The following is a 24,432-nucleotide window of genomic DNA, read 5'->3' on the forward strand; positions in this document are numbered from 1 at the left end:
TATTTACACTAATGCCAGCTCCCCTGCTCCTGTACGAGATACCACAACCAGTACCCCCAAATCAGTTTGTATCATGGACTACAACAGGCACATGAGAGGGATGCATCTTGCAGATCAACTTATGAAGCCCTACAGTGCCACACGAAAAACGAAAGTGTGGTACAAAAAGCTGGCCGTACAGATGGCAATGTGCAATGCATACATAATATTTCATTCTGCAGGCCACAGAGGAACTTTCCTTCAGTTCCAAGAGGTGGTTATCAAGGCCCTAATTTTTCAAAGCCAGGCCAGGGAGGGACTCAGTACTTCCAGAAGTTATGGTGCCCGTGTTGTACCAGGGAAACATTTTCCGGGTCTAGTCCCCCAGACAGCAAGGAAGGGAAGGACCAGGTGCTATAAATTGAACCACTTACACTCTTCAGAGCCTGCTCTTTCTGAGGCTTGCTCTACTAAGTGGCTTCTTATTAAGTGGAGTTAAAAAACCAGGAGTTCTAGAGCTGTGTGTGGTTTTGTGGGAGTGATTGCAGGTGGCTGAGTGTGGATTGCAGCAGAGATCATTGAAAGTTAAGTGTTTGTATTCTCGTACTTGCATTTAAACTTGATTTTTTTTTTTTTTTTTTTTCTCTCTGCTTAATTAAGGCGAGTGCCTGGGGCAACCAGGTGCTATAAATTGAACCACTTACACTCTTCAGAGCCTGCTCTTTCTGAGGCTTGCTCTACTAAGTGACTTTTTATTAAGTGGAGTTAAAAAACCAGGAGTTTAAGAAAAGGAGTTTGGGAACTAAGGTTGGATATAATTTCCTTGTGTGTTGTTGGCTTAATTTTACGTGGTCCTTCCACTACAGCAGACAGGATCTAAATAATTTATACTGTTTTACTTTTTTACTGTTGTAATCCCCATTTAGTATGTGTTGCACAATTTACAACGCAGTCCAGTGCACATCTTGCACGATGTATGCAGTCCTGGAACAGGAGTTCAAGGGTGTATATCTTTGTTCTAGATGTGAGCAAATTACCCGTTTGGAATCGCAGATCGAGTCTCTAAATGGGCAAGTTGCAACACTGAGAGGCATTGATAATTTGCAAAAGAGTTTGCTTCTCACCGAGCAAGCACTCTTTGGGGTAGATGAGGGGGAGGGTGACAGAGAGGAGGCTGAGGAAAGTGAGGTAGCTAGCTGGGTAAAAGTTAGAAAGCGGGGTAGAGGGAAGAGTGCCAGGGAGGCTAGCCCTGATCTGACACACCCCAACAAGTTTGCACGTTTGGCAGATGAGGGGGATGTCAGTCCGGGGACGGCACTGCTGCAGCCAGACACTTCCTCTGCCAGTCAGGGGAATGTCAGCTCCAGTAAGCAGGGAACCAGGAGAGCAGGGCAGGCCAGACAGGTGCTGGTAGTGGGAGACTCCATTATTAGGGGAACAGATAGGGAAATCTGTCACAAAGACCGTGATCGCCGAACAGTGTGCTGTCTTCCTGGCGCTGGAGTTCGACACATCGCGGATCGGGTTGACAGATTACTGGGAGGGGCTGGAGATGATCCAGCGGTCATTGTCCATATCGGAACCAATGACAAAGTTAGAGGTAGGTGGAGAGTCCTTAAAAATGATTTCAGGGATTTAGGTCAAAACCTGATGGAAAGGACCTCAAAGGTAGTATTTTCCGAAATACTGCCTGTACCACGAGCCACACAAGAAAGGCAATGGGAGATTAGGGAGATTAACAAGTGGCTCAAAAACTGGTGTAGGAAGGAGGGGTTTGGGTTCCTGGAGAACTGGGCCGATTTTTCGATCGGCTACAGGCTCTATCGTAGGGACGGGCTGCACCTCAATGGGGAAGGGGCAGCTGTGCTGGGGAGAAAGATGGCTAGAAGGTTGGAGGAGTGTTTAAACTAGGGACTGGGGGGGAGGGTAATTACATTATAGGAGGGGAAGATAGTGCAGATAGAGACCGGGGGCAAGGTAATAAGAATGGGGGAGGAATGGAAGGAGGGACTAGAACAGTTCAGAAGGAAAGGTGTAGGGTAAAAAATATACATAAACCTCTCAAATGTATGTATACTAATGCCAGAAGCCTGACTAATAAAACTGGTGAACTGGAATTAGTGATGTGTGAGGAGGACTATGACATAGTGGGAATAACTGAGACATGGCTGGATGAAAGCTATGACTGGGCAGTTAATGTACAAGGTTAGTCTGTTTAGAAAGGATCGTCAAAACCGGAGAGGGGGAGGGGTCTGCCTTTATATAAAGTCCTGTCTAAAGCCCACGGTCCGAGAAAATATAAGTGAGGGACATGAACATGTGGAGTCACTGTGGGTAGAGATACATGGAGCTAAAAACAATAAATTACTAATAGGAGTTTACTATAAACCACCTAATATACCAGAGTCCACAGAAAATCTACTACTAAACGAGATAGACGAGGCGGCAAATCATAATGAGGTGGTTATTATGGGGGACTTCAACTACCCAGATATAGACTGGGAAACTGAAACTTGTATATCTCATAAGGGAAACAGGTTCGTGGCAATAACCAAAGACAATTACCTCTCCCAACTGGTTCAGGACCCGACTAGAGGGACGGCCATACTAGACTTAGTATTAACCAATAGACCTGACAGAACAACAGACGTGCAGGTCGGGGGACACCTGGGAAATAGTGACCATAAAGTAATAACCTTCCAATTATCATTCAAAAGAGCGTTTCTACAGGGAGGAACAAAAATACCAAACTTCAAAAAAGCTAAATTTAGCCAACTAAGAGAGGCCATAGGCCAAACTAACTGGGACAAAGTCCTCACAAATACAGACACAAAATGGGATATCTTTAAAAACATCCTAAAAACTCAGGTACATACCGTATGGTAATAAAAGGTTAAGGAACAAAAAGAAACCAATGTGGATAAATAGAACTGTAAAGAAAGCAATAAATGACAAAAAGAAAGCATATAAAACACTAAAACAGGAGGGTAGCACGGAAGCACTGAAAAACTATAAGGAAAAAACAGAACATGTAAAAAACAAATAAAAGCGGCCAAACTAGAGACCGAGAGATTAATTGCCAAAGAGAGTAAAACTAACCCTAAAATGTTCTTCAATTATATAAATGTTAAAAAGTATAAATCTGAAGGTGTTGGCCCTTTAAAGAGTAATGAGGGGGGAGTCGCAGAGAGCGACGAGGAGAAAGCAAAGCTGTTAAATATTTTTTTCTCCAATGTATTCACTGAGGAAAATAAACTGTCAGATGACATGCAGAATGTAAAAATAAATTCCCCATTAAAAGTGTCCTGTCTGACCCAGGAAGAAGTACATCAGCGACTTAAAAAGATTAAAATAGACAAATCGCCAGGACCGGATGACATACACCCCCGTATCCTAAAGGAATTAAGTAATGTCATAGCCAGACCCTTATTTCTGATATTTGCAGACTCTATACTGACAGGGAATGTCCCACAGGATTGGCGCGTGGCATATGTGGTGCCAATATTCAAAAAGGGGCCAAAAACAGAGCCTGGAAACTATAGGCCGGTAAGTTTAACATCTGTTGTGGGTAAACTGTTTGAAGGTTTTCTGAGAGATGCTATATTAGAGCATCTCAACGGAAATAAGCAAATAACGCCATATCAGCATGGCTTCGTGAGGGATCGGTCATGTCAGACTAATTTAATCAGTTTCTATGAGGAGGTAAGTTCTAGACTTGACAGCGGCGAATCAATGGATGTCGTATATCTGGACTTCTCCAAAGCATTTGACACTGTACCACATAAAAGGTTCGTATATAAAATGAGAATGCTCGGACTGGGAGAAAACATCTGTATGTGGGTAAGTAACTGGCTGAGTGATAGAAAACAGAGGGTGGTTATTAACGGTACACACTCAGATTGGGTCATTGTCACTAGTGGGGTACCTCAGGGGTCAGTCTTGGGCCCTATTCTCTTCAATATATTTATTAATGATCTTGTAGAAGGCTTGCATAGTAAAGTATCAATTTTCGCAGATGACACTAAACTGTGTAAAGTAATTTACACTGATGAGGACAGTATACTACTACAGAGGGATCTGGATAGATTGGAGGCTTGGGCAGATAAGTGGCAGATGAGGTTTAACACTGATAAATGTAAAGTTATGCACATGGGAAGGAAAAATGCAAGTCACCCGTACATACTAAATGGTAAAACACTCGGTAACACTGACATGGAAAAGGATCTAGGAATTTTAATAAACAGCAAACTAAGCAGCAAAAAACAGTGTCAGGCAGCGTGCTGCCAAGGCCAACAAGATAATGGGTTGCATCAGAAGGGGCATAGATTCCCATGATAGGAACATAGTCCTACCACTTTACAAATCGCTAGTCAGACCACACATGGAGACATAGCAGAGCTGGAGAGGGTTCAGAGGAGGGCAACTAAAGTAATAACTGGAACGGGGCAACTACAGTACCCTGAAAGATTATCAAAATTAGGGTTATTCACTTTAGAAAAAAGACGACTGAGGGGAGATCTAATTAATATGTATAAATATATCAGGGGTCAGTACAGAGATCTATCCCATCAGCTATTTATCCCCAGGACTGTGACGAGGGGACATCCTCTGCGTCTGGAGGAAAGAAGGTTTGTACACAAACATAGAAGAGGATTCTTTACGGTAAGAGCAGTGAGACTATGGAACTCTCTGCCTGAGGAGGTGGTGATGGTGAGTACAATAAAGGAATTCAAGAGGGGCCTGGACGTATTTCTGGAGCTTAATAATATTACAGGCTACAGCTACTAGAGAGGGGTCGTTGATCCAGGGAGTTATTCTGATTGCCTGATTGGAGTCGGGAAGGAATTTTTTATTCCCCTAAAGTGGAGAAAATTGGCTTCTACCTCACAGGGTTTTTGGCCTTCCTCTGGATCAACTTGCAGGATAACAGGCCGAACTGGATGGACAAATGTCTTTTTTCGGCCTTATGTACTATGTTACTATGACCCAAAAAAGATACAGGGTGTGCTCTAAAAGGGGGATAAGGAAAGACAAAATGTACCATTGCGAAACCTGCCCTGTGCATACAGGAGTTCTTCAGAATCTACCACACATCCATGAAGTATTAATTTAATTTCATCCATGATGTACCCTGTAGTTTTACTACCTTTTATCTCTGATTTAGGGCTCATGCACACGACCGTATGCCTTCCGGGAGCACACAGCATCATAGATTACTATGATACTGTGCGCATTGGGCCGCCTGCGGGACTACTGTCCTGCACTGATATGATCATATGAGTGCAGGACAATAGTCCCACGGGCGGCCCAATGCGCACAGTATCATAGTAACCTATGATGCTGTGCACTCTGGTTTGCACGATGTATGCCGCTCTGGGACGTATGGCCCGCTCCCGGACCGTACAGTCGTGTGCATCAACCCTTAGTCCGCATAGCTTACATATCCACTTTTCACCAACCACTACATATTTATTTCTATGAAAAACCTGTTAGGTCAAAAGTACCCTTTCAACCCTTTAAAATGTTTGTACACAGTTTATCTGCCAGGGGGCAAATTGGCCATTGACCCTACAGGGAAATTTCCTGATGAACCAAGTCCTCTCTGCCGCTGACAAAGTACATAATGAGTTCAACAGTAATTAACATTGTGAGAATCAGTTACTCGTGTACTCTGCCAGCGACCGCACATGACCTCCGGAAATCAACTACTGTGGCAGCATCTCATCTCCTAAGCCCCCTGCTCCATAGACAACTGGCGTAAGAGGACAGAAGATGGTAGCTATTGCTGGCCACCACAGAGGTCCAGCTTTTGGGGCACTATATTGAGCTACACTGTTATTTGGATTTGCTGTGATGGTATTTTGCACCACGGTATTGTTGACCCCACCTATTTGTGTTGCCCCACCTTAATTAGGACCTGCCTAAAAAATGGGGCCACTTAATAACAAGTGGGGGGGGGGGGGTGTTAGAGGTAGCTGAGATGCTGAGCCTGATAAAACTGCTTCTCTACATCACACAAGCTTCCCACTTTTATGCAAATGATGCATCCCTCCTAATCAGCTATCTGAGCTCCCTAGAACTAGCTCAACCTGCGGCCCTCCAGTTGTAAAACTCCAACTCCCAGAATGCCCTGCTGTAGGCTGATAGGGCATGCGGGGAGTTGTAGTTTTGCAACAGCTGGAGGGCTGCAGGTTGAGCATGCCTGCCCTAGAAGAAACAGTGAAGTCATTGCATACAGTACAGGCAGAAGGGAGACACCCACTACTTCTGAGAGAAATGCATTTACCTGTGCAGCTGAAATAGGGAATGTAGTAGCCCCATAACACTTTTTTTGGGGGGGTGGGGGTGCCGCGGAGTCTTGTGGCAAATACTAATGAGTGATTCCATAATGGAAGTGCTCATTAGTACTGGAGGACCAGGAAGCGGTGAAGGCTCAGTACTCACCGCTTCCTGGTCCTTAACTATGATGTGGCTGCACACAGCACGAGGGTGCTCTGTGACCTCACGCTCTGTGCGACAGTTCACAGCACAGCCGACAACAGGAGGAAGGAGCGGCGGGGTCCGTGAGCAGGAGAGGTAAGGGGTTTATTTATTTTATTTGGCATAAGGCAATGGGGCTGATGAGAGGCATAAAGGCTGATATAATGGGGGCTGATAAGAGGCATGTGGCTCTTATCTGAGGTAATTTACATTGGGGTCTGAGGTGTAATGAATTTTTTTTCTTATTGTCCTCTTCTAAAACCTGACGATTACACTTTCCAGTAATCGGATTTTTGAGACAGACAATCTGCCCCCAGGGACAGGAAACAGGCAGAAAAAAAAGCTGGATCCTCTCTCCAAATTCAGTGGTTTACAGAGCATGAGAGCGACTCCGACCCAGGTTAGGTTACTTTCACACTGGTGTTTCTGGGTCCACTTGCGAAATCAGTTTCAGGGCTCTCACAAGCCGCCCAAAACTGATCAGTTCAGCCCCAATGCATTCTGAATGGATAAGGATCCGTTCAGAATGCATCAGTTTGCCGCTGTTCAGACTCCATTCCGCTCTGGAGGCAGACACCAAAACGCTGCCTGCAGCGTTTTAATGTCCGCCTGACTATGCGGAGCCAAACGGATGCGTCCTGACTTGCATTTTAAGTCAATGGGGACGGATCCGTTTTCACTGACAATATGGCGCAATTGAAATGGATCCGCCTCCCATTGACTTTCAATGCAAGTCAAAACGGAGGAGCTCCATTCATTGCTTAGGCTTGTTTCACACTTCAGAGGGTCTCAATACCGGAATTAAATGGATGTGTTTTGATTTTGCACATCAATATGCATTCAATTAGGATGCGACTGAAATCAAAACAGAAAAAAAATATATATACAGATCCATCACTAAATACATTGGAAGTCAATGGGTGATAGATCCATTTGTAGGCTAAAAAAAAACACAGATCTGTCACCATTAACAATGTTTTTAGTGACTGATCTGTTTTTATGGCCAGACAAAACCACAGCTTGCAGCAAGCTTTCCATTCAAAATGCATGAGGACTAAACAAACGTTTTCCCCCTTGTATTAAGACCCTCTACCGGATCTCTATACTGGAAAACTCAAGTTGAAACAGGCCTTAGCAGACAGACCTGGTTACAACAGTAACCTGCTAAATCTATACCCTACAGTTTTTGCAAAGACAGTGAAATCTATTCTAATCTGGTATGATTGTAGTTTATTATATTTCCTGAAAATTATTATGTAGCAGCCATCTTGCTTGAATAGTGAACAGCATTTAGAGGTATGCTTTGCAGCAGTCAGCCATGCGCAGTTTCATTATTGTAATCCTGCCTGTCATAAGGAAATTAGAGTGATCTGTACAAAGTGGCTTCCATTAGGCCAGGGATGGGCAACCGGCAGCTCTCCAGCTGTTGGAAAACTACAACTCCCAGTCTGGCTACAGCTATCGGCCTACAGCAGGGCATGATGGGATTTGTAGTTTCACAACAGCTGGAGCGCTGCTGTTTGACCATCCCTAAATTAGGCCAAGGCTAGGTGCACACCTGAGCACTCAGTCTAACAGCTGATCAGCAGGGGGTCCCAGAAGATAGGATCAGACTTGAGCAAAGAGCTTTGGATCATAGATCAAAGTCAATTTGTAAAAAAAAAAAAAATATATAATATATATATGCACACAACTTTGGTTTTACCCAATAAAATGCATAGGCTTTATGTAGCCAAACTTAATCTCAGCCGAAGTTGCACTAATCTTTGGCGAATGAGTACGGTATTCCCATCTGCATATTTAAAACAATTTTGAAATGGGAATCTGAAGTTTGCTTTGGTACTGGCTGGTACCAAAGCCCACGTGTGATTCTCATTTTAAAATGCTCTTAAAGGGGTTGTCCGGGATTGTGAAGATTGGAATACGTGTACAACAACGCCCTAAATGTTACAATCGTGCCTGTCCTACCTTTACCTGACATTTAATGCCCAGTTTTCAAACCTTCAACTCTCAGCTGGAAGTGCTGTGTCTCCAAGACTCTGTGACATACCGGGTCCCTTTCTGCCGAGCGAAGCCTCTTCTTCCGCTGAGCAGGGAGCCTGGTGACGTCACCCTCAGTCACATGAATTATTCAAAGTGCCTGGATGGGCGGTAACGCCGCAACAACCAACCGCACTAAGCCACGCCCATCTGGTTCGGTGACACCAGGCAGGGCGCTTTATTATGAATGGAGGCAGAGCATGAAATATTAATGGGGGCGGAGTCACAACGGAGATATTAAATTTGAAACCACATGCCGCGCTGGGAATCACAGTGCAGCAGGAAAAAATAAACATAGGTGTAAACAAAGCGTGGGGGGGGGGGGGACCATCTGAGCCATGTAGAAATTGTGAAAATACTTCAACATATTGGGGGGGGGGGGGGGGGGGGGAACCTTGATTCAGCTGTTAATAGGGAGTACACTTTTAATAAAAAATGATCCCGGACAACCTCTTTGAGTACAGTATTCCATCTGTATTTTAAAAAAGGAATCCGAAGTGGGCTTTGGTACCAGCCAGTACCAAAGCAGACTTTGGATTCTTATTTTAAAATGCTTTTAAATTTGCAGATAGGAATACCGTACTCATTCAAAGTCTTGCAAAACTTTGGCTGAGAAAGTTTGGCTACATGGAGCCTATAGATTTTTATGCTGCACAGAAACAGCAATAACAGATCTTTAACTAATAGACTTCGGATCTATGATCCGAAGCTCAGTTTACTCAAATATAAAAATTCCCAGATAACCCCTGAAGGAGAAAGTACTATTTTAATATACTCCTAGCTTTGGCTTTACAAAACGTGTGGATTTCCCCTAAATTGCATTCACATGCCACAAACTTTTTTTCATAGAATTTATTAAGAAGTGCATCAAATCAGCAACGTAGCCCAGGTGGTAGATTGGACAAGATACAGTTACATTTATGCTTCCTCCTTTGCCAGACGGTCTTTCTTGAGTGGACCCTGTGAAATAAAGATTTGACATTAGCACAGAGAAAATATAGTCTAGATTTGCACATCTGTTGGAATGGGGTTTATCAGGTGGCACAATAAGTCATCTGCTAAGGGGGCATACAAAAACTTTAAATAGGTGTATGCCACACTGCTGAAGCACAGGGCATTCATAGTGAAACCCAAAGAAATGTGTCCCCTACCCTACTGCCAGCCCAAAACATAGGAGTTCACCAAGCAGGTAGTACAACACTTCTTCTAGATCAAGGCATGCGCAACCTGTGGCCCTCCAGCTGTTGTAAAATTACAACACAATGCCCTGCTGTAGTTTTACAACAGCTGGGGGGGCCACAGGTTGAGCATGCCTGTTCTAGATCAAGCCATGACATATCCAATGTTTTAGTTGTGTTTCCATAGAATTAGAAATGAGCGAAAGACTTCAGCTGCTTCATCCGAAGTCAATTTCGCATAAAACTTTGTTGTAACACTGTACAGAGCGGGAGCTCCATACAGTATTAGAATGTATTGGCTCGGATGACTAGATTAGAATGTATTGTCTCATGAGACTACATATAATAACTGAATTACTGTAAAAATTTGCTCATCCCTACAAATAATGCTATAAACACATTTGAGTTATACCATGAAAGCCTTCTTTTCTTCCACAGTCTGGAAACGTCCATGTCCAAATTTGGATGTTGTATCGATGAACTTTAGGTCAATCTTCTCCAATGCACGACGGCTGGTCTGCACAAGGAGGGACTTACGCAGGGTAAGAACCCTTTTCTTGGTCCCGATAACACAGCCCTTCAGCATGACGAAGTCATTTTTCACTTCTCCGTAATGAACAAAGCCACCCTAAAAAAAAAAAAAAAAAGGTTAGTTTACTAATCTGAGGTTACCTTGTCACCAACACAAAAGCAGTTTTCTTTTAGACTAGCAAAAAAAAACTAAATGGGGTTCAAAGATAATGAAAAGAGGCTTCAAAAATATTCATTTTAATCTGTGCTCAGATGTCCATGAAAATCCTGAATGATTGGCTACACAACATGTAAACTGTCTTTTTTCCAACCTCAGGAATGTGAAGGCTTAAGCCTAGTTAGGCTGAAATACAGCCATATTATCTATGAATGCTGTACATCATGCCACTGGCTACTAGAAACCATGCACCCCTAAAAGTATACAAAGGCAATACAATTATTACACTAAAGGGAGCCAAGCAAGTGCTAACGAGTGTCCTCAGAAGGAAGGCAGCATGGAAATCTTAATCATGGTTTTCAGGCACCGTACAGTGCAATTTCCATTGCTTCATCACAGGACAGGCAGACCAGCCAACACTACAGAATGGACAGCCTAAAAGTGCAACATACAGTACAGTTCTATAAACCGTTCATTTGGGCTACACTGAAAGTTAGGCTTCAATGCTATAATGCTGCAGTTGGCTGTACTAAATGCAAAGGTCAACTATTCATACAAAATACCCCCTACTGAGTGGCAATCACAACCCTCGCCCCAGTGCATTGGCTTACACTTCCAATACCAAAACGTGAACTTACCAATGGGTTGATGCTCTTGTCTGACAGATCGTAGTCAGTTGAAGCATTGTTCTTCACAAGTTTACCATCTTTTGAGTGGTAGCCTTGTCCAATCTTGTAGATCTGAAAGACAGGAGTTTATTTTAGTTCAACTGCATTTTCAAGTCACATACACAGCAAGCCTGATTACACATACCTTCTTATTGATCTCAGTGCGGTGATGATAACCTTTCTGACCAGCACGAGCCACAGAGAAGGCCACACGGGCAGGATGCCAAGCTCCAATACAAGCAACCTTTCTCAGACCTCTGTGAGTCTTACGTGGGAGCTTCTTTGTATGCCAACGGCTAGTCACACCTGCGCGAGATAAAACAGGTCAAAAAAGAAGCAATGCAGGATTATTTAGTCACCTTACTACAGCTTGTTCTCAGAAGGAAGGCAGCATGGAATTATTCTTCAGTGTTGTCAGGCACTGTGCCCAGTGCTTATTCCATGACCTCATCACAGAACAAACTAAACCAGCATTTCTAAACCTCTCTACCCACCATGGTGCACAAGTCATGGGCTGCTCACACAAGGAAGAAGTCAGTCGCATTTTTAGGCCCAGTCCATGCAAGTCATTTGTGGCAGAATGTAGCATGGCTTCTGCACCAAGAAGATGCCAGCAGCAGCGCTAACCCTGTCCTCCACTGCACTTCATGTGGCCATGGTCTATAGTCGTGCCAAGAAAGGACAGGTCCTTTCTTAGCATAGTGTCTGCACCAACTCCCCTGGAAACCACGCCAGGTGTCTGCTTGTAGTTTAGTTCCATTCAATGGTATTAAACTGAGAGCAGATCCCCAGCATTCAAATTAAAAAGATTGTTAACTAGCCCTAAACCTCAATACAGAAAAGCTCTACATCCTTTAGTCTCACCTTTGTAGCCCTTTCCCTTGGTGACTCCAATGACGTCAATCATTTCATCCTGACCAAATACTCCAGACACTGCCACCTGCTGCTCCAACTTCTCACGAGCCCAGTCCACTTTCTCTGCAATTGTGCCTCCATTCACCTGGATCTCCATGAGATGAGACTTCTTCTGACGCAGGGGGAGCAGACGCATCTTAATGACAAAAAAAAAAGTGTAAATTCGGGGCAAAAGTTGCAAAGACTAACAATTCAGGCAAATCAACATTCAACAAATATTGAAAAACTGTCTGCCGGTCGAGAGTCAGTCAGCATGTGTAGTACAGGACTGGGCAGATGGAAACTGTCTACCCATCTGCCTGGCGCTCTCCAACCCTGTACTGCACATGCACACCACAACCCAAGGTCATCAATATGCAATCCCAAAAAACCCGTTCATAGCAATAAACTAAAGGAAACCACCACAAAGCAAAAAAAACATTCACACCAATATGGAATGACTACTACATACCTGTGTGTGAGCAATGACTCTGATAACTTGGGAGTATTTCTTCATGCTTGCAAAGTCTTTCTCCAGCTGCTTCTTGCCTTCGTCATCCTGCCACTTCTTGCAGTACTTTGTGAAAGCCTTCTTCTTGGACTTATACCTTTAATAGCAGATCAAGCAAGTTGGAGTGGACCTTCATCATGTCCCACAAGAAAGACAAGAGCGGAAGGCACCAAACCATTTCAAGGATTGGGCTCATTGCATGGCTTCAAAGGAGATTTTCAGCCAGCAAGCGGAGCCTGGAGCTCATCAGACAAAGGCATGCAAGGCCAGAGCTGAGAGGAGCTACCAATGTCAATTCCAGATATTTAGTACTATCAAAATGAATGTCAGAAAACATTAGTTAACATTCATGATGGTTATCAGCACTGCTAGTAATTACTCACAGCCTGCCTCCTGAAACAAAATACATTAATATCTGCAGTGAACGTTTCCGGCAGAGAAAAGCCTGCAAGCGTTCACCGGATACAACAGATCACTGCCAGAGCCCTATTGACTAATGGGAAACAACAACTGTCTAGCATAGAAGCCAGGCTTTGGACGTACAAATACAGCTGCATGCAGCGGTTTGTCTGGCCGGCACTTATACCAGACCAGGCTGTCGGATCATTTCCAACGTACATGTTACCAACGTACGTGTTTACATCAGGCAGTGCATGGTCACTTGCTTCGCTGCAGCCAATGACTGGCTTCAGCGGTGATGTGCCACCTGTGGCAAAAATCACTTTTGGCCAGTCATTGGCTGAAGCTGAGCACAGAAGTAAACACTCCAGGGACCTAAATATGGACACAGCATGGCAAGGTTTAGTTATTTGTTTCAAGAGGCAGGCTGAAAATATGAAATCTAAAAAACAAAACCAGAAGACCCCTTTAAGGGGAATCTGAGCAGCAACCTCCCTGTTCAACTGTTTGCACAGACATATCTGTGGTTCACCTGATTAAAATGCCTTTTTTTGTTGATCTGATGGCCTGTTGGGACCAAGCTCCACTCCTTTGTGGCCAGCTCCTACCTGGTGGCTCTGATTGACAGGGCTAGGCAGTGGGTGGCCACAGAAAGGAGTTGAGCTTGGGTGATGCCCTCACTGCACCAAAAGGTCTAATTTGAATATTAAGAAAAATATATAACTCTGGAACAGAGCCCAAGATCAACTAAAGAAACAGTCTCAACAGCTGTGTTTAAGTAAAAACTAACACATTTTACTATAACCTACATTTTTTGCCCCTGACTTCAGAGACTACAAATAGTCTCAATATACCCAAACCTAACTACACCCCACAATTAGAGATGAGCAAATTTCATATTTTGAAATTAGTTTGCACTTTGGTAGTAAAAGCAGAATTGCGTTGTGGATTCCATTACCACAGACCATAACGCAATGCCTTTAGAGGCATTCCGTCATAATAGAAGTCTATGGCCTGCATAACAGATCTGTCCCGTTTCCGTTATGCAGGCCATAGACTATGAGGAAATACCTCTAAAGGCATTCAATCATAGAATTGCATTATGGTCGGTGGTAATGGAATCCACAATGCAATTCTGCTTTTACCACCAAATGAAGCACAAACGAATTTCATAACATGAAATTCAGTCATCCCTACCCAGAATACATGAAGCAGCAGCCCCTTACCAGTTCTTGTAGAAGCGTCTCTTGCATTCGTCACTGATGTGCTCTGCAAAGATGGTCTTCAAGCTGCGAAGACCACGTGGAGTCTGGACGTATCCCACAATTCCAACAATGACCATAGGAGGAGTCTCCACAACAGTCACTGCCTCCACAACTTCCTTCTTATTCACCTCTGAAAACAAAGTATACAAGACAAGTCAGGTGTGAACTTACTGCAGACCCCAGTAGATGAGGAACCTCAGGATAGCCAAACACTAAGGCCCCAGCAGCACATTTCTGGGGCCACTGCGAAGCAGCTCACAAAACACATTAGTAAAAGGCTGCGCTAATACAAACGTTCTAGATCTCCAGGCACAGTTACCCTACTGATTAATGTTCATTACAGGGGATTTACATCTTCATGGGCCCTTCAGGCAGACCGCGATCATAGGAGGGCCTACAAAAAGCATACTAAACTGCTCCCACACCCCCAGAAGCAACACTTCGGCCCCTGCATGTCAACTTCCAGGTTGATGGGTGGTGCAGCTAATCAGTGGCCACAGCATTGACTCATCCCTTCTTGCATAAAGTAGACATTGGGTCATATGATGAAAAGGGGACTTTACACCGCTGCAGATGTTGACAGTACTTCAGTGTCTGGCAGAGAACAGGTAACAAAACTTCCCTCTGCAGGTCTGGCCAAGTGGGAGTGTCTGCCCAAAAGGTCCCCGAAGATTAAAAACCCCTTTAAAAGGAATCTAACCAGGATTCGGGTCTATTACCCACAATACTACAGATCAGAAGTCCACTACTTTGTTTTCCCACTGCCCCCAGCTGTCAGTGTTTAAAGCTGCACTGAAACACACTGGCGTTCTGGACTCCTTATCTGTAGTATTACTCATGTAATGCTGCAGACAGTTCTTGAGGCTGTCAATAGTATGACAAACTGTAGGTTTCTCAGGGTTGGTTCTGCAACTTAAAATGCAGCTGCTTAGAGCAGTAAAATATTCAATTCTTAAAGGGGTTGTCTCATCATGGATAATCGGGGCATATCACCAAGATATGCCCCCATTGTCTTATAGGTGCGGGTCCCACCACTGGGACCCGCACCTATATAGAGAATGGAGCCCCGCAGGGTGGTGGCTGGAGGACTCCAGTCCAGCCACCACCAAGCCGGCTCTCCATAGAAGTGAATGGGAGCGTACCGCGCATGTGCAGCCCCCTCTCCAATTCATTTTTATGGGGCAAACGGAAAGAGCCGAGCCAGCACTCAGCTATTTTTGCCGGCCCCATAGAAAATGAATCGGAGGACGGCTGCGCATACGCAGTGCACCCTCCTTCACTTGCGGGGCCCAGTTCTTGATATAGGTGGGGTCCCTAGCAATATGCCCCCATTGTCCATGTTGAGACAACCCCTTTAAGGGGTTCAGTTTCAAGAGGACACCTGACAACTCAGAGGAACAACATGTAATGAACAGATTACCTGACAGTCCATATTGCCACTCCCATTCTCCTAGATGCAGCAGTGACATCACGTAGACAACATGTGACCACTGAAGCCAATCAGTGGCCACTTCAATGCACTGTTCAGTCACTTAATTATGTGACGTCATCGCTGCAGAGCTGGACCAGGAGAACTAGAAAGGTGACAGGAACTGTCAGATAAGTAATTTATTACAAGTCTATCCCAAGTGGTCCAGCTTCTTCTTGATACAAGGCAATCCCCTTTAATGTGGAACAGATCTGGAGATACTGCCTAAAGTTAGCCAAAATATATGAACTGTAATGGACACATCAGGTTCTATATCAGATTTACAAGTCAAACTACAGGAGAACAGGAGCTACGTTCAGCAATCGACATTCAGCAGAGACAACCATAGGATGTCAATCAGTCCGCCCGTCGATAGAGTTTCATCATGTGTAGCCCTTTGAGTAAATGATCGCCACTTGACTGACTACAGTGGAAAATTGTAGACTTGTACAAGAACCCAGGAATCAGAAGCAACTGACCTGTGTGCCAAACCTCTACAGCTTTAAAGGGAACCTGTCACCAGTTTAACCATAAGAGTCATCGGCATCCTGAGATAGTTCTCCCCCCACCCTAACCATCATAGGTTTAGTTGTTTTAAACACCTCCAAGTACTTATTTTACAGTCCACTTTCGCTTTTTTCAAGTTATTAAATGCTTACTTGATCACTTCCCATTCCTAACCCCACCTCCCGTTATAAGAGTGACAGAATCTAAAGATCCTACCCTCCTCCCGAACTCGCGTCCCAAGACCCGCACATGTGCAGAACCAGTCACCTCACTGATAAAAAAAAATAAAAAATCTAGAATATTCGCGATTACAAAGTGCCGACATTTGCGATTAAAATATTCGCAATCAACACTACTGATCATATAATGTATACTGCGCAGCTGCGAGACCTGGAAAAGGGGTGGAGATGAGCAATTGTAGAGGGTGTGTCTTATCTGTTGTGGGCGTGGCTTCACTCCAAGAGTCAGAATGCTGGACTAAGGTGTATTAACATATGGTGGGAACATTTATTTTAGGTTTTTCTCTGAACTGATTGTTTAGAATGGATTTTAACATTATTAATGTATTAAAAAGTATTTATAGAAAGAGTGGATAGAAAGTGATGACAGGTTTCCTTTAAGAATGCTGCTTCTGCAGACCTCATTGCTCTGAACATGGATCTCCGTACAAGAGGCACATGAAGATCAGAAGTAAGGCAATGAAAACCAAGTTTCCTCAAATCAGGACTGAACTGCAGAACTAGGCACAGCCACAACTGTACGCAGTGCCAGTCAGATCCCCGCTGATCAACCCCGATACCCCATCCCAAGATTAAAGGCGTTGTCCAGCCTTGGAGCAGACAGCCCCTTTGGTCCGGATCTGTGCTGCCCAGGAAATAGCTGGGTAACATGACGGCTGTAGCCATCACATAACTGCTGTGACCACTGAGGCCTGTAATCGGCCACAGAGCAGCAGTGGGACCTCGGGCAGGCGAGTCTTATGTGGTAGGTTCAGAGCTACATGACCAAGGCCGGACCACCCTTTTAGTCCTGTAAGACCCCTATAATCGTTCACTCGACCCAGATAACCACTCGCGCTGGATATCACTTACTGGAGCCAGGTCTGTCCACCTCTCTGACGATGTGGGTCATGCCAGCCTTGTACCCCAGGAAGGCAGTCAGATGGATAGGCTTGCTTGCCTCATCCTTGGGGAAGCTCTTGACCTTGCCACGATGTCTCTTGCAGCGCTTGCGTGGCAGGAAGCCCAGGGACCCGTGCCTGGGAGCGGAGAACTTCCGGTGAGACTAAGGAGAAAAACAAAATAAACCTAGATTAAATCTAATGCATCTGATGGAAAACCATCACAATACACCCTCCTATGACAAGACTACGGAACCTACACAGGACTAGACCATCCCCCAGCCTGACAGCCCAGTACAGAGCTGAACCACAAGTATCACTAATAAGCCACAGACATAAGTCACATTGCATGCTGCAACCCTGCGGTAACGTCATTATCTGGGGGGAACAGGACGACCATAGGAGCAAGGCGACTAACAACCAGGGCCAGGCCGCGGCTATGTGCGGGCCTCCGGTACAGGCCGCCACACGCGCTGCTCCCACAGCCCCAGAAACGGAGCCCGAGAATCCCGCACATACGAGGGGCCAGGGAGGGATACACAAGCGCGAGGGTTACAGGCGGATGGGCGGCGGGATGGACGAGATACCGGACCGATTAAGTCTAGGCCGCAGCTTGCCCCTTACCATCCTGTCTCCTGACTGGACTTGAAGAGAGGGGGGTCACGCCGCGTCCTACGTATTTATAGACGCACTGTGTATACACGCCCATCTTTTTTTTTTTTTTTTTTTCCTCCTCCTCCCAACTTTATTAGTAAGGAACACAACGTGTTCATTGACGCAGCGCCAGGCTCGTTCAGGAATCAGATGTCATCCTGTGTGACTGGGCTTGGTGCTCATTCTCCTCAGAATCTTGCTGTGAAATGCAAATGAATATCTGTCAAGTTTTGAAAAGCCCAAAGAGGAATTATATCAGGGGCACCTAGCGCCACAGCAATTTTTATTTCTAAGCCATGCCCAGTCCTTGGTGCCCCTCATGTAATTATTCCTCCTGCAGGCATTGCTGAAAATTGAGATGCTGCAGATTAACCACTTAAAGGGAGTCTGTCATCAGCATTTCACTTTTTTAACCCTTCCCATAGCTCCCTAGCATGCTTACATTTAATAAAAACGTTATCTCTGGCATCAATCCTGGACTTATAGAACCATCAAAAATGATCTTTATAACTTATGCAAATGAGGGCTCGCAAGTGCCCAGGGCGGCGTTACCCTCGTAGGTGCCCTGCTAGCTCAGCCTTATCATTGCGTCCCCCCGCCCCTTCCTTCCCTCCGCCCGCCCATCCTTTCCCTCTGACCGCCTTTCTACTAACTTGTTGTTTCGCCGAGATCCCGTGCCTGCGCACTCAGTCCGTCGGCCGGCGCATGCGCACTGCGATGCCCTTTCCTTGTACGGCATCACAGTAATTGATGCGCATGCGCCGACTTCGTGCCGTTAGCCGGTGCATGCGCATTAATTACTGTAATGCCATACAAGGAAAGGGCATCGCAGTGCGCATGCGCCGGCCGATGGACTGAGTGCGCAGGCGCTGGATCTCGGCGGAATAACAAGTTAGTAGAAAGGCGGTCAGAGGGAAAGGATGGGCGGGCAGAGGGAAAGGATGGGCGGGCGGAGGGAAGGAAGGGGCGGGGGGACGCAATGAAAAGGCTGAGCTAGCAGGGCACCTACGAGTGTAATGCCGCCCTGGGCACTTGCGAGCCCTCATTTGAATAAGTTATAAAGATCATTTTTGATGGTTCTAAAAGTCCAGGATTGATGCCAGAGGTAACGTTTTTATTAAATGTAAGCATGCTAGGGAGCTATGGGAAGGGTTAAAAAAGGGAAATGCTGATGACAGACTCCCTTTAAGTGTCGCGCTCAATGCTGTCTCGCCCCATTGGCTCCCCGTGATGTGATTGAGGGGTGCTAGTCAATACTAAGACAGTCAAACGCCTCAGCACCTGCCGGCTACAGAGGCCTATGAGGCCCAGGCTGGGTCTCAGAGGCAACTCTATGTCTAGACAGTACTGTATAGACAGTACGCTATGTATTGTAATGCATTGTAAAAGGGATCAAAGACCCACCCCACACACACACAAAAAAAAGTTGAAGTCCTCTAGTGGTACAAAAATATAAAGTATATAAAAAGGCCTCTTTCCCCTCAAGCCATTTACTATTAAAAAAAATGGGGGGAAAACCCCCAAACAATATACATAGTTATCATCGCATTGGTAACGACAGGCTTTTTCAAAATGACTGACTTTTTTGTAGATGTTAGGAAAAAAGGAGCCATGTATCACAGAAAACCAAATGAGTGGGTGTGCGTCTGCTAATTCGACAATAAATCACTGCCTGCTCAAGACGCTAAAAACGAAAAAAAAAAAATTAAATCTTTATTAGAAACCAATAAACTAAAAAGGGAGGGGGGGGGCACACAATCGATAGGCCTGTATCAAAGTACAGGGAGTTCTCTACGCCTAGCTCCCACGCCTGTATAGGAGATGTATAAAGTATGGGGCCACGTGTATGTAGAGAAAATAAGAGTGCTGACAGCACTCAAAGTCACATCCAGAGTGTGTACCACCCATTGCATAGTAGCAACACATCTGTGGTGTATGGTGGGGGTTAGAAGTGGTCAGATGAACTGGTCAATCAGGGAAGAGGGGTAGACGTATGCCCAACCCTGAATACTGCTCCAAAACAAAGAAATGCACGTGAAAAGGGGGACAGTGACTTGATAAAACGTAACTTTTAATAATGTTCTTAGATAATGACTAAAATGACGTCATCAGGAAGAGACGTTCAGATCCAATGCAATGACCGCCGGTGATGCACACTATAGGGAGCATAAGTTAATGCTCTATATGGCACGTAGTGTGGAGAGTGCCTCCTGGTGGCTAAAAATGGTATAGGAGGCCAGTCAGGAGGACAATGCTCCACTAGTAAAATACAAAAGAGGGAGGAGGAGCACCTCAATCAAGTATACGAGAGCCATGCTGCCACTCCAACCTTTTGGGTACATATGTGCTGAGGGGATGGTATAAGACAAACCCTCAAAACAGACCATGAATAGGGGTATTAATTGGCAGGAAAAGAAATAATGGCTCAAACAGGAGTAGTGGTGTTTGCCCTAGCATAAAAAGACTAGGGTCAGAAGTGAACACCCACAGAGAATCGCAACACGTAAAAGAGTCATAAAAGGCAGCCAAAGTTCAGCTGCTCATTCAGACCATGATGGGTAGGAGTATTGAGTTTGAATATCCATCCGCACTCTTTCTGGAGGATGAGCTTGTCCCAATCTCCCACCCATTTAGTTTTTTTAACGGCCACACCTAAAACAACCTGTCACGGGCCTGTCGAGCCACGTGCCGGGTCTATCTGGGGGACTAAAATGGCTGTGTACCAGTCTGTCCCTCAAATTACTGCCTCTCCTAAAGGTCACAGAGACGTAGGGACTGAGGACTTTGGCCAAGTCCGGGTCCATCAATAGGGTATCCCAGTGGCGTTCAAGAACGCTTTTTACCTGAGATGCCGCCTCATCAAAGGTTCCTATAATTTGTACATTTTTTGGGGATCCTTGTGCTGCATATGTGGTGGGATGGAGAAGAGCAGTGCGTGTTAGCCCCTGTGCTTGTTGGTAGGCGGATCTTAGGGTCTTATCCGGATGCCCCCTTTCTAAGAATCTAGTCCTCAAGTCCCTCACCTGACGTTTGAAATCACCCTTTTCTGAACAGTTCAGTTTCAATCTCAGATACTGTCCCGTAGGTATCCCCTTCTTAAGGGGGACAGGGTGACAGCTGTCCCATCTAAGGAGAGAGTTCGTTGCTGTTGGTTTGCGATATATGCTCGTCATCAGGCCCCCCTCGTTGTCCCTAGAAATAGAGACATCCAAAAAGGGAAGGCAATCTATCACGATAACAGAAGTGAATCTAAGATTAAGGGCATTGTGGTTAAGCTCGAAGACAAACCTATTGAATTCCCCCTCTGGACCGCTCCATAGTACAAAGATGTCATCAATGTAGCGAGACCAGAGGGCAATGTAGTCCGTGTGCCAATGTGACGGTTCACAAATACTATGGACTCTTCCCACCAGCCCAGGAGCAGATTCACATAGGACAGCGCACAAGAGCTGCCCATAGCGGTGCCCCTGAGCTGGTGGTACAGCCGGCCATCAAACAAAAAGAAGTTACTGGATAACAAAGTTTAACAGTTCAAGGATAAAGGTGTTATGAATCGAGAACTGTTGGACCCTAGTCTTCAGAAAATGTGCAGTAGCCTCCAGGCCTTTCTTGTGAGGGATAGAAGAATAGAGTGCCTCTACATCGATGGAGGCCAGGAACCATTCTGATTCAACACAAATATCCTCCAGTTTGCCGAGGAGAACCCCTGTTTCCCTCACGTAGGAGGGTAGGGACTGCACAAAAGGGCGTAAAATTTGATCCACGTAAATGCCACAATTTTGTGACAAGCTACCCACCCTGGAATAAGGCACCCCTTAATGGGGGAGGTCCCCTTGTGGACTTTCGGTAAACAATAAAAAGGTAGCCGTAACAGGATGGCGGGGGTAAAGTAACTCATATTCCTCATTAGAAGTGGTGCCAGCTAGAAGAACCGAATATAGACTAGGAGGGAATTCACATCCGCTAACTTCACATTCTTGGCCAGTGCTATTACTAGGATCCATACACCTCCCCCTGCCTATTGTAAGCACTCTCAGCTGATCCCCGACTCAAATGCATGTACTGTCGGGTCTTGCTGAGATAGCTAAGTGCATTATGCCCGCAGCTGCCCAACGTACATACAGGCACAACACTAGGGCACTAAAGCAGTAGTTCACAAGGTGCTGGCTCGACGCATTTCATACAACTGTATCATCAGGAGCCTAGTATTTTAACAGTTAACACCAAAGGAATGATGTGACCACACGTATGGTGCGGCGTCCGGCGCTGTGATGGCTGTGAACGCGCACACCAGTGGACCAGTTCATAAAGGAAAAGATCCATCCCTAAGCGTGGCGGGATGCGCCACCGCTGCCAATCAGGAGGCCGGAGCCGGACGGGCCCCATTAAGCTCCACCCTCCTGCAGACAGCGCTTCATGTGTGCGCTCCTGCTAGAGGTGATTGACATGGTGTATGTGGGAATCAAGAAGCTGCTGTTATATAACACAGGAGAGGACCGGGATACAAAGAAGGGGTAGATGAGACCAGGTAGAGGTGAATTACCATGCGGAAAAATGCGTATCATCCGAATTGTCAGGTAATCGAATCACGAGACCAACGAGGGCATGATGTGAACTTTAAGATCCTAGAAATCACCGCAAATTAAATCAAGGAGACCCAAATGGAGACAACTTTCAGTGTAATACATACAGTGTAGAATAATCGCCATGTTCGGGCAATAAACCCTAAATATAATAATTATACTCCATTATGTCGCCCCAGGTGTAATAAGGGAGATACTAAGGTTGGCGTCACCAGGAATGTACTGGGTTTAGCCTGGTGTTAAGCGGCCCTTAAAGGGAGTCTTTCACGCCGATTGACCCTATTAACCTATTAACAGACTTATGTCCACGGCATCCCCCCTATTAAAACTGTTCTTACCATATGTTGCTTGCTATCATCGTTCCTCCGAAAAACACTTTTATTCCGTATGCAAATGAGGCTGTGAAGGTGCCCAGGGGCGGCCTTACAACGGCCGGTGCCCAGGCCCCTGGGTTATTTTCATACCAATCCACTCCCACTCCGCCGCTTCTGCCCGCCCATCCGCCGCGTCTGCCCGCCCTTGGTCTCTTCTCTATCCTTCCTCCTACTGTCCGTAATCCCGCGCATGCGCCGATGACCGCAATATCGGCGCGTGCGCATTGAATGACCACAGTCTGGCCGGGGCATCACAGTTTACCGTGCGCATGCGCCGGCCCCGGCCTAACTTATGTTCTTGCCATGATCTGAACGGATACAAGTGTTTGCATTATAGGTGCAGATCCATCTGTGCAGATACCAGACGGATCCGCACCTAACGCAGGTGTGAAAGTAGCCTTATTTGATCATTCAGTCCTGTAGGTTGCACCGTATGAAGTCGGAAAATCCACTGTGCTTCTTTTTGAAGTAAGAATTTATCAAAGTCTCCCCCACAGGGTGAGGGGCAGACCTTCTCAATACCCTGAAAACGCAGTGCCGTCGCGTCATTGTCATGATATGTCTTGAAGTGTCGCGCGACAGGGGTTTCTCTTTCATTTCTGATACCGCCCAAGTGTTCTCCAATCCTGCATCTGAATTCACGCGCCGTTTTCCCAACATATTTAATCCCACAGATACAGGAGGCCAAATAGATCACTCCTGTAGTTTTACAATTTATAAAGGATCGTATCGTATATGTTTTGTAACCAACCATGGCCGTGAATTGGTTATCAGTACCGTGGCAATTACATGCCACACAGTTCCCGCATCGGAACGTGCTAGTTAGGCCATGCGCCAGCCAGGTACGTAGAGTGGGTGGCTCATAGAAACTGCGCACCAAGCGATCGTGGAGATTCCGTCCCCGTCGGGGTTGTAATAGACGGGGTTGCTCCCACCAGGTTTCCGATATCCAGATCAGCCTGTAGAAAGCTCCAGTATTGTTCCAATATGCATCACACTTGCTGATGACACGAATAAAATGTGCCAACAAGCCGAGTGGAGCCTTCCGCCTCCTCTCTGCATCTGGGATGTGCAATGACCAGGAACGGGTACACGCTGACGCCACTTATGCAGTGGGTCAGGATATGGGTAGATAATAGTTTGTAGTTTGTTCGTGACGTCAATTGCAGCGTGCGCAGGGTACTATCACAGGGCCCTCCCAAGGTGTTATAACGCACGTCTCAGGTTAGGAATGCCAGAGTGGTGTGATTGCCTATAATGTCTCTGTATGATGATGATAATGGTGTCAACGGTGTCTCCTTCCTGGGTACAGCTGGACTCCTGGCTCCTGGCTCACTTGCAATAAATTGAGTGTGGTGATAGTAGGAGTAATAGAGGGATTTTGCAGCAGAAATTGATGTCCAGACCTTTAGGTGAAATTCAAACTTGTTTTTACTGAAGATAACTTTCATCCAAGCAAAATACAGCTTTGGTCTTTGGTCCCAGCAGGTTTTGGCAATGGTTGGCAGGAATAAATCTTCTGCACTCTAAATCTGGAGCTTGGAGGAAAAGATATCTGGTTAGTAGCTCTGAAACTGTGGCAGGAATTTAGCTTCTGCACTTCTCTTTATCTTCTGCTTTGTGG

At 45.6% G+C, this 24,432-nt stretch overlaps 1 protein-coding gene and 2 non-coding genes across 3 annotated transcripts; all 3 read right to left on the bottom strand.

Annotated features, from left to right (window-relative positions):
• Nucleotides 1-9,344: 9,344 nt before the first annotated feature.
• On the bottom strand, nucleotides 9,345-17,882 carry RPL3 (ribosomal protein L3). The gene is made up of 9 exons (XM_040407163.1): nucleotides 17,822-17,882; nucleotides 17,169-17,361; nucleotides 14,064-14,232; nucleotides 12,400-12,535; nucleotides 11,898-12,084; nucleotides 11,179-11,339; nucleotides 11,004-11,105; nucleotides 10,090-10,305; nucleotides 9,345-9,459 (listed from the first exon to the last, which is right to left on the bottom strand). The coding sequence occupies exons 1-9, from the start codon at nucleotides 17,822-17,824 to the stop codon at nucleotides 9,418-9,420; spliced, it is 1,209 nt and encodes a 402-aa protein (XP_040263097.1). The 5' UTR covers nucleotides 17,825-17,882; the 3' UTR covers nucleotides 9,345-9,417.
• LOC120979941 lies at nucleotides 10,680-10,770 on the bottom strand. Its single transcript, XR_005774440.1, has one exon. It is a non-coding gene; the product is annotated as a small nucleolar RNA U83B (small nucleolar RNA).
• On the bottom strand, nucleotides 11,403-11,495 carry LOC120979940. The gene has a single exon (XR_005774439.1). It is a non-coding gene; the product is annotated as a small nucleolar RNA U83B (small nucleolar RNA).
• Nucleotides 17,883-24,432: the final 6,550 nt, after the last annotated feature.

The sequence above is a fragment of the Bufo bufo genome, chromosome 9 (assembly GCF_905171765.1).
Source record: "Bufo bufo chromosome 9, aBufBuf1.1, whole genome shotgun sequence".
Taxonomy (NCBI): Eukaryota; Metazoa; Chordata; class Amphibia; order Anura; family Bufonidae; genus Bufo; species Bufo bufo.

What these genes read in the sequence shown, in the direction of transcription:
- RPL3 (XM_040407163.1), bottom strand. An exon ending in GGTGGACAGACCTGGCTCCA is followed by an intron (nt 14,233 to 17,168) that starts GTAAGTGATATC and finishes CTTTGTTTTCAG; the next exon opens with AGGTGAATAAGAAGGAAGTT. An exon ending in GAGTCATTGCTCACACACAG is followed by an intron (nt 12,085 to 12,399) that starts GTATGTAGTAGT and finishes TTTGTCATTAAG; the next exon opens with ATGCGTCTGCTCCCCCTGCG.